At 33.4% G+C, this 10,271-nt stretch overlaps 1 protein-coding gene across 3 annotated transcripts; it reads left to right on the forward strand.

The window, feature by feature from the left end:
• Positions 1-1,141: 1,141 nt before the first annotated feature.
• Positions 1,142-5,303, forward strand: LOC109793004 (NAC domain-containing protein 37). Of its 3 annotated transcripts, none has more exons than XM_083075161.1 (4): positions 1,142-1,629; positions 2,066-2,239; positions 2,658-2,929; positions 4,327-5,303. In XM_083075161.1, the coding sequence occupies exons 2-4, from the start codon at positions 2,083-2,085 to the stop codon at positions 4,906-4,908; spliced, it is 1,011 nt and encodes a 336-aa protein (XP_082931287.1). In that variant the 5' UTR covers positions 1,142-1,629; positions 2,066-2,082; the 3' UTR covers positions 4,909-5,303. The 3 variants fall into 3 exon arrangements, with proteins under 3 accessions (XP_082931287.1, XP_082931286.1, XP_020208055.1); XM_083075160.1 differs by having other exon boundaries at positions 1,143-1,602; XM_020352466.3 differs by lacking the exon at positions 1,142-1,629 and having other exon boundaries at positions 1,741-2,239.
• The last annotated feature ends 4,968 nt before the right edge of the window (positions 5,304-10,271 follow it).

The following is a 10,271-nucleotide window of genomic DNA, read 5'->3' on the forward strand; positions in this document are numbered from 1 at the left end:
TCATTACCATCTCTGCATGCCACATCCAAACACCAACTTCATATCAATCAATAATCAACAACACTAAGCATATTCTTCATTTTTTTAAAATAATTTTCTTGTCATTATATATATGTCTTTTTTTTTTGTATAGACTACAAATATTCTCTAGAGCACACAACTTTGTTTAAGTTGAATAAAACTATAGGAAACAACAAATTAAGTCATTTATGATTATTTGACACATGTATATTTAGACTCAAACTTGAAATTTCTGGTTAAGTTAATGCATGCTTCTAGAATTTTTGTTTAGTGATCTAGTCAACTAGTGAATGTGGGAAGTGTCTTTGTTGAGTTCTCCTTCGTGTTTGACGAAATAAATAGATGGAAATAGTTGAGAAGAGACATTGGGCAAAGGGTAAGGGTAGGGTACCCCAAAAGTTGTGGCTTTGGGTTAGTCTTTTCTCACAGTCGCGTCGAGATGTGCCGTGAAAATTCTGGACAAAGGGACAATGGAGTCAGAGGTCCAGGTTCTACAATGAGACAGACTTTGGCTAATGGCTACTGTGCTTTCTTTTATGTTCTTAATTTCTAGTTTCTATATCTATCTATCTTCAACTTTTCCACTTTTCTTTTTATTATTATCCCTTCGCCCGTGGCAGGCCTTCATCCAATGGAACGGTGCCTCTCTTTTTGTCCCTCAAGCTTTTCGCTTTCGAGAAACGCGTGCCCAATTTGTGATAACGTCATCGCATCTACCCTATACATTCTCTTTCTTTACTTTCACTCTCGTACTACATATAAATTTTTACATTCTTTTCTTTAACCTTTTCTATTTCACATGATTTACTCTATCCTCTTTTTTTTTTTTTAATCTCTTTCTTCTGTTTTTCTTCTTTTCCCCCACCTCCTACACTGTTAATTAAATTAAATGAGGTGGATAGCGGAGAAAAATAAGAAAAAAAATTATTGATATGATAATTAGATGATATTAAAAAAAGAATGTAAAGAAAAAATAAGTACTAACAATTGAAATAGAAGAGAGTTACTTTTCATATAGGAGTAGTAATATGATATGTAAACACTCACTATAATTATCTCATTGACACTTTCTAGTTTTTCGTATCTCACCTTTTTGTCATATTATATTAAGTATACTTATCATATTTATATTGTTTTATTTTTCTTTTGGGATTACATAAACTTAGATCTCAAGGATAATTTTTGTTAGTCATTAGAAAAAAGTGAGAAAAACTAAAATTTGAATTTCTCTTCTTACTCTTTACAATGAAAAGTATAAAAATAGTGCAATAACATTTGTAGGTGTAAAAACATCATTACCGAAAAGTTTTAGTGTTTTTGTTTTTCATTAAAAAAAGAAGTAGCTTTTGAAAAACATGAATGAAAAATGTTTCTTTGAAACTGATTTCTTATTATCATATTTGCAAATGTAAAATATATATATATGTTGTTATTGTTGGAGAATATGTATAATTATGAATGGTAACGTGGATTGGGAAACCCCGTTCTTGATGAATCATTCACTCCATTCACCAACACAAGACAGCATGATTAGCACAAGCCTGTAGCTGTCCGTTTCTCGCAGACCCTTCACAAGCAGAGGTCTCTAAGCTCCAACTCCTCCTCATGGTTTTCATCAAAACCTAACTCTCATGATTCCTTTCTCTGTGTACCCAGTTATCTTTTAACCCGGCCCAGGGAAGAAAAATCATTATTGTTTCTCAAATTATGGGTTTTTGTTTATAACACGCGCTTATTTTTATTTCCTTTTCAATTCAATTCCCTTGAGTACTCCTCTCCACCAAATGAGATGATGGTTATCTCTCACAACACTTGTCACCTTTTCACTACTCTTATATTATATATCCTTTTGTTGGGGTTTGCCTTTTTAGCTTTTTGCTTCACTGGAGTAGTGTTATTGTTATCTCTTGCTTCTCTCTCTTCTATCACACACATACATATTCATGTTTCAATTTCATACACACACATAGATTTATATCTTCATGATGGAGACGGTCAAGGGTGGAAGGTATTAATGGTAGTGGTGGTGGTGAATTTGGTGCAGTTTCATCAGTAATTGCTATGATGGAGTCATGTGTCCCACCGGGGTTTCGGTTCCACCCAACAGATGAAGAGCTGGTTGGTTATTATCTCAGGAAGAAAGTTGCTTCGCAGAAGATTGATCTTGACGTTATCAAAGAGATCGACCTTTATCGCATTGAACCATGGGATCTCCAAGGTATATGCACACATAAGCATTTGTGAATTACGTATAATTCTTCTACCTATCCTACAACGTAATGCATAATATATATATACACTGCATGTTTACTTTCAAAACAAATAATCTTCTATTTTTTTTCCACTTATCACTCTTTGGAAATGATCGATAATTATGTTATTAGTACAAATATTTAGCTGATGACTAATCTTAGCCAATAAACCACACATGACCGGTCACATTTTGAGAAACTAAAACTATTCCCACCCACCCATCTACACCTTCTTCACTACTTTCGGAATCCAATTAGGGTTTTGAGTGTCAAATTGATGTAGCCTTTTGTAAAAGAAGTATGATCAAAAACTAGATCTTAATTATTAGTTTTTTTTCTCTTTTAATTTTTTAGACATGGTTGTGAATGATTTGAGTTTGGCAGAGAGATGCAGGATTGGGTATGAGGAGCAGAATGAGTGGTATTTCTTTAGCCACAAAGATAAGAAGTATCCAACCGGAACAAGAACCAACAGAGCCACCATGGCAGGGTTTTGGAAGGCCACAGGAAGAGACAAATCAGTGTACGAAAGGACCAAACTCATTGGCATGAGAAAGACCCTCGTTTTCTACAAAGGAAGAGCCCCTAATGGACAAAAAACTGATTGGATCATGCACGAATATAGGCTTGAAACTGTCGAGAATGGACCTCCACAGGCAAGTATCTCTATAGTATATATTTAACATATATATATATATTCTTAGTGCACATATACCATTATCATATATGAATATATGATATACCCTTTTACGCTTTGTGTATTAATTATAATTTGTGTGTTTGTGCGGTTGAATGTGAGATGTTAAATTCATACATGATGAGTGGCTCAATTTAGAATATGGCCCCCCCATTTAGTCATAATCATCGCATATTTCACTACCCTAGCCTTGTCCTATTCACACACGCAAACAAGGATAGTTTTTGGAATTCGAGATCAAGCACTATTTCTAATTTAGTTAGTTTAGTTTTAATCACTTCCACGGGTTTTTCCAATTTCCAAGTTATTCCTTCACCCGAAACATCCTCTCTAGCTCAAGTTAGTTTAGTCTCGTGTGCTTTTTGTTTCTGTATCAATGCAGATTAAGCACTTGATTGGTTCCCTAAGCTCGTTTTATAATTTAATAGACCCTGACAACTTTTGCTTTCGTAGACCACTAACTGAATGTTCACCAAGGCACGTACAAGCTTTTTACTACCCATTTGCTACAGAACTTTCACCAACAAGAAGTCAAAAGTAACTATTTTCAAAAGCGTATAATTGAACCTTTTTTCTTTTTCTTTTCTTCTAGACTTTTAATTCTTGCTATTTTTCTCGTCAAACGTACAAACCCGTCTTTTTTGTTCCCTTTTATGGTAAAAGAAAATTTGAGGAAGAAAGGAAGAGAACCTCTACCTTGACTCTAGTCCAACATATATTCAGCCAATAGCAGGGGCATAACCACGTTATAGGCGGTGGTAATCATGTCTACCCGAAAAGTTTTGTGAAACTTACTCCTAAAAACATTATAGGCTACCCTAAAATTTGTTTGCTTGTTAATTATGTTTCATGAACCTCTTTTCTCTTTTTTTTTTCCTGTTGAAAAATGAGATCAGCCAGAAAAACTAATAATTAAGAAAGAAAATGTCACCACTTACAAGAAAGATAAGCTTTTTTTGGCAATATAAATGTCAATTTTTAATTAGGAAGACATAAAAGGGAACAGATTAAAGAACCAAAAGATGACACATATTTAATTTTCAATCATGTCATGAGCTACAATAGCATTTGTTGTTTCATTTTATTAGTTGAACCCTTTTTATCAGGATATATAATATTAATTCATTATTTATTTGACCTGACTTGCTAGTAGCTACTACTTCTTACCAAGCAAACCGAAAATTTTCAAAAGCTAAAGGGAAAACACTCATAAAAAGATAAACGCAAACTTTCACCTTTTTCCTTTCAAAACATCTAGTTGACCTAGTCAAGTCAAACACAATACATTCCTAGAGAAAGTGAAACAGTTCATAAAGTCTCATCTTAGCTTTCAAACGTATAATCGAGTGTGTGCAGGAGGAAGGATGGGTGGTGTGCAGAGCCTTCAGGAAAAGAACCAACGGCCAAACAAAGACTATTGAAGGATGGGATCGAAGCTACTTATACGATGAACAAGCAAGTGGTGTCAACTCTGGGGTGGACCCTATTGACCTTATCATAAGGCAACAACCTCAGAGTTTTTCAGCTCAAAGTTTCCTTTACAAGCAAGAGATGATAGAAGCAGAAAGTTTGAGCTTCATGCATGCAGATCAATTGGTGCAACTTCCTCAGCTAGAAAGCCCTTCTTTGCCATTATTAAAGAAGCAAACCTCAGTGTCGACCCTTATATCTAACCAAGATGATTATCAAAAGGGTTTATCATCCAACACAAAGAAAGTGACTGATTGGAGAGATCTTGACAAGTTCGTGGCTTCTCAGTTGAGTCAAGAAGAGAGGCACGAGATAGAAGGGGTGTCAAGCTTTGCTACTCATACTAGCTCAGACATGCCATTGCTGCTATTGCAGAATAGTAGGGATAATGAAGGGAACAAGTTAAACCCGTTTTTAAATACAAGTTCATCAGACTGTGACATTGGAATATGCGTATTTGAAAAATGAAGGGATCGATGCATGGGTAGGATGAATTTGTTGCATTGGTAGTAACTACATAAATGTTTTATGGATCCAGCATGTTGAGACATATGATCATATGTAAAATTTTAATTTGTAAAAACATGTGTGGAGGAGTGAGAATTCATAATCCCTCTGCCCCATCAGTGTGAGACACGAGTGAATGTGTCGGTGTAAATTGAGATTCATGCGCCCAATATATGACCCCAGGACCTAAGTAGTTTAACATTTAAATTGTCACAAACTCATAATGTGCTATATATGTGGCTTAATGAGTCCTCTAGTGCTTAGCTACAGCACAAAATAGTGATATTCTATGCTCTTACTGTTATTTCTGATTAAATGCTGTATTCTTTAACTATTGAGTAAAAGAAAACTTATCATGTGCCCTTTTCATTAGGCATGCAAGTTGGAACATTCCGCTGCTTTGTGTCTTGATAGGTAGGGTTGGTTCTAAAAGAAAGGTAATAAAAAAATGGGTTTGTTTAACTCAATTGACTCGATGAGTCAGATTGGGCTCCTAAAATTAAGGTGCAAAAGATGGACTTATTTGTTTGAATATCATTAACTATTTTAATTTTATATTTTTAAAATTTATATATATTTATTAGAATTTTATATACTAAATCTTGGTTAGCTATTAAATCCCAATCTCAAAGGAAATTCACCTCTCCGCTTAGTTTCTTGCTCTAATTGGATGAGTCAAGTTAGATGACATGATTTATCATATTTATGTTATTTATACATCCAAAATCATAGAAATGGACAAGAAATGAAGAGGATGCAAACTCCTTTAAAGGCCACTTGGATATAAGAAAAGAATAAATACACAAGTGTAATAGAGTTCTTCTAGGTTGGTTATGTTGACTCTCTTATATTGATTCTTTGATTGACCTAGCTAGATATAGTCCATAACGTAAAAAGTTGGTATTTTTTTAATGTCAGCTTAAAAACTAACATGAAAATGTTCTTTCAATGTCAAATAAAGCTTTAATCGATGTAGAAATGACCACTTTTTACATCAATTAAAACACCAACAAATGTAGATAAGTTATTTTATACATTGGTTGCAATATTCATTGACTTATTAGAAGATAACATTTCTACACCAATTAGTGTCTAACCAATGCACAAAGTGATTTTTTTAATGCACTATATCTATTTTAGACAATAATCAATAACTTGTAATCAATAAAATACTCTAGACAAATTCAATGAAATAAGTATTCCCCCTTATATATGTTCAACAATATATAATTAAAAGGATATTCAAATAAATGTACATGTTAATGTTAGTCCAAATTATTTCTAAATTACATCAAACACACACACACATATATATATATAAGGAGGGATTTAATTACTCCAAAAGATATTTTGATAGATTTACTCAATTCAATAACTCAAGTTCTACATTATATTTTAATGATACATCTATTAAATTAAAATTTACATAGATCACATCTGCAAATTTTAAAAAAAATTAAAAATCATATGATGCTTCATTATATAGATTTAAATCAACATACAAAATATTTTTATGATTATATATCAATTTAAATAAATGAAACAAAGTATATTAAATTATTTATTTTTATAATTATTTTTCAATTTGAATAAGTGAAACAAAATTTTAAATTTTTTTAATTTTTAAAAAAATTGTAACACACACAAACTAAACCCTAAACCCTATACTATAACTTATGGAGAACCTTAAACCCATTATAAAATAAAGCACTTAAAATCCTATGATTTATTCCTAATTTGAAGAAAATAATTTACCCACTCACACAAGGAAAAAGAACCTTAAATCAATTATAAAATAAAGCACATAAAATCCTCTTATTCCTAATTTGAGGAAAATAATTTGCCCACTCATATCATATATATTTTCGAAATTTATTCTTTAGTCAATGGTGTTTTGTTCCCGAAATAGCTACAACATATAATAGCATATAAGTGCTCATTGTATCATAAAGATTAAATTATAATTATTCTAAGTTTTAAAAGTAAAAAATTATATTACCTGCTCACACTCATGGTTGTTTTCTTGTTTACTATACTAAAATGAAATTTTAATTTATTTGTATCACAAACTTGGTAAAGAAATTAATAAAACATGTCTTCATTTATGGGTTCAAAATTTGTAAATTACTTTAGGATAAATAGAAGTAAGGTTTCGTCCTCTTGTACTGGGCCTATCACCTAAAATATTGCAAGTGACCACGACATTAGTTAAAAGAAACATGTGTGCATTAAAATATGATAATGTATATCACATTGCAAAACTCAATTGTGCGTGTGAGAAATTATAGCATACCCGTATAATATGTCATGGTGTGTTTCCTATGCAAGGACTTGAACAACAATAATATATTCTCTAGGAATAATGACTATGAGTAACAACAATTGGAAAAAATAATCAATTAGTAACTATATGAATATTAATTAAAGTTGATAATTTGTACTTATACATGTTGATGTGCTAAGTAATTCTCTCTCTCTCTCTTTTAATAATGCACATATCTATGGATGTAAGTTTGGGCCTTTATATTTGTATTCCTTAACATTTATATGGATTGAGGCTTAAGGAATTCATACAAATGAACATTTATTATATATTAAGTCAAAAGATAATCATGGATCCTTCAATATATAAGTTTTTGTAACGTAGTTAGCAGATTGGAACGGGACGTTCCCAGATTGGAACGGGTCATTCCAAACTACTAAAATAAGGGTGATTTAGTAGTCCAGAACGGGCCGTTCCAAACTACTAAATAAGCCTGTGAACCTTGGACTGGAACGGGTCGTTCCAAAGTGATCATTGTGAGTTAAATTCAACTCCAGAATGGGCTGTTCTAGTTTTAGAACGAGCCGTTCTAGACGTACCAGAATGGCCCGTTCCGATTTCAAAACGAACCGTTCTGCATGTGAATTTTACACATGATGAAAGAGCCTAGAACGGGTTGTTCCAATTTTGAAACGGGCCGTTCTGGCCACTTCAGATTTCTATAAATAGAGGTTGTGCAGTAGAGGAGAATGAAAGGTTTTTAGAGAGAAGGACTCTGGACTAGGAAGCTTGCTTTGGGTGGATTGAAGTCCCGGGTTGAGCTTCAGAAAGGAAATTCCACTTCTTCTCAATTTTTGGCTATTCTGAGCTAATCTTCAAGTAAGGGAAGCTAGATTGTATGTTGTTTGATTGTATGTGAGTTTAGGAACTCATATGGAGTTGTATAATTACATTGAGATGTATGATGAGTAGAAAGTGAAATGAAGAGATGCATGTTGAGTATAGTTTTGTAAACTAAATGAGTAGTTGTGCCAAATAGAAAATGCGTTGAATACATGATATGTTGCTAAAGTTGTTATATTTATGTGTGGATTATTTATATGTTGTAGAATATGATGAAATAATAATGTTGTGAGTTGTGAGAAGCATGATGTGAAATGTGTAGACGTGTTGACATTTATACAAAATTTATTAGTAGATCATGTTGTTAAGTTGTTAGAGAAGAGTTGTATGTTACTATAAAGTTTTATGTTGTGCCATGTGTTGAAAAGATATTATTTTATGATGATTGAGTTGTAAATTATGAGTTGAGCTAATAAGTTGTTGAGTTGATTGTGTTGTTCAAGTTGAATGTTGATTGAGATGATGAGTTGAAAAGTAGTATGTTGTTTAAGTTGTTAAGCTAATTAAGCTGTGATGATGAAATGTTGATCACTAGGACTAGGGGAGATATTTTCGAAGTTGCTCATTCCATTGTGTGGATTGAGATAGTTGTGGTGCTCTAAGAGCCCAATTTGTTGAAAAACCCTCATTGGGAAGTTGTCTCTTGGAGTGGACGTTGTGTTGTTCTCCTCTAGGACTTAGTTGATCCCGTGTGTGGGCAAGGTCGAGGCACACGTGTACAAAGCGACCACGGTATAGGGGCCAGGCCGAGCTATACCGATTACAAGCAACCAGATGTTTATTGTTGTAAAGTTGTTATGGTGTCTATTATTGTAAATTTGAAAAGTTGGGGACCTATGGTGAAGATATATGTCCTATGTTGAGATACATAGTACTAAGGAGATAAGTTGAAAGTTGTTTTAAAGTTGAATCCCTTAGTACTGTGTGGGCGACATGGAAGTAGTCGATCTATGTCATGGTTGAATAACCAATTTGAGTAAGGTATCTAGTTAGAGATGTAGTCTTTGACTAGGTATTGGAGGGTGCGTGGTACTTGGAGGAAAATGGGTGGGCTAACTCCATATGTGGATTGGTGATGCTAGCCAAGGTCGTGGTAGACTCATACCCAAACCCTTCTGTCCTGACAGTAGTACTAGACCTCCGAGTCTAAGCGACACACCTATCGCCTATTGTTGTCTATACCTGGTTCTCTTCGGAGTTCCTAACGATGTTCTATACCTGACCTGGTTGAGATAGGTCAAACACTGGATTCGGTAGGGTTTATGCCACCTAGAATGCTCAACCTCAGTTGTTGGAGATCTCCGAGTTGAAATGTGTGACGACGCATAAGTTGTTGATAAGAGTTGTATTTATGTTGTTATGTTGTTAAGCTGTGATTGTGTTGTATGTTGTTCTTGTTGAGGATGATGATAGTGTTGTTATGTTGTAAGTTGCTTAATTGTATACAAGTTGATGATGATGCTAGTGTCGCTAGATTACCTGTGTTGTAAGTTGTTTTAAACATGTGTTGTTGAGAGGTGTGTAACACATGTGTTGGTTGTTGTTATGATGAATATGATAATTATTCCAATAGTTGTATAGTAGTTGTGTTGAGGTGTTGATATAGCGTTGATATGTGGAATCAAGTTGAAATGATGTTAAGATGTATAATATATGTATTGTTTATCTTTTGTGTCGGATGTGAAGATGATTATATAGTTGTGTTTCATATTTGATATTTATGAGTTGTTTATTGTCTCTAGCTTACCCTTGCATGTTTCCATGTGGTTTGGACTGCGATGATCATATGTTGGTATGGGAGCAGGGCATGGATAGGCTGGGAGATAGTTACTAGAGGCCACAGGAGGTTCCTGGAGATGGATATTTTTTTTGTAGGCTACCTTATAGTAGCATATTTTGTTGTATATAACTGGTTACTATTGGTTGCTTGATTAGCAACTTGTGTTGTAAATATTTTATTATACTATTCTAGTATATATTTTCTAGTAGTGTGTTGTGTTGTTTCGTAGTGTGACGGCTACGGTGAGTCGTTACAGTTTTAATGATAACAAATTCAAATATTTTTTAGGAGAAAATTTTTTCAAGTCATACTATAAGACAAAAAGTGATAAGAAAATCGGTTGTTTTGATATTAAGTCTCTCAAATGAATCATTTCAT

The sequence above is a fragment of the Cajanus cajan genome, chromosome 5 (genome assembly GCF_000230855.2).
Source record: "Cajanus cajan strain Asha chromosome 5, NIPB_CcT2T_4, whole genome shotgun sequence".
Classification (NCBI taxonomy): Eukaryota; Viridiplantae; Streptophyta; class Magnoliopsida; order Fabales; family Fabaceae; genus Cajanus; species Cajanus cajan.

Coding starts and splice junctions, on each gene's coding strand:
- LOC109793004 (XM_083075161.1), top strand. CDS start 2,083: ATGATGGAGTCATGTGTCCCACCGGGGTTTCGGTTCCACCCAACAGAT. Junction 2,240..2,657: donor TGAACCATGGGATCTCCAAG/GTATATGCACAC, acceptor TGAGTTTGGCAG/AGAGATGCAGGATTGGGTAT. Junction 2,930..4,326: donor TCGAGAATGGACCTCCACAG/GCAAGTATCTCT, acceptor GAGTGTGTGCAG/GAGGAAGGATGGGTGGTGTG.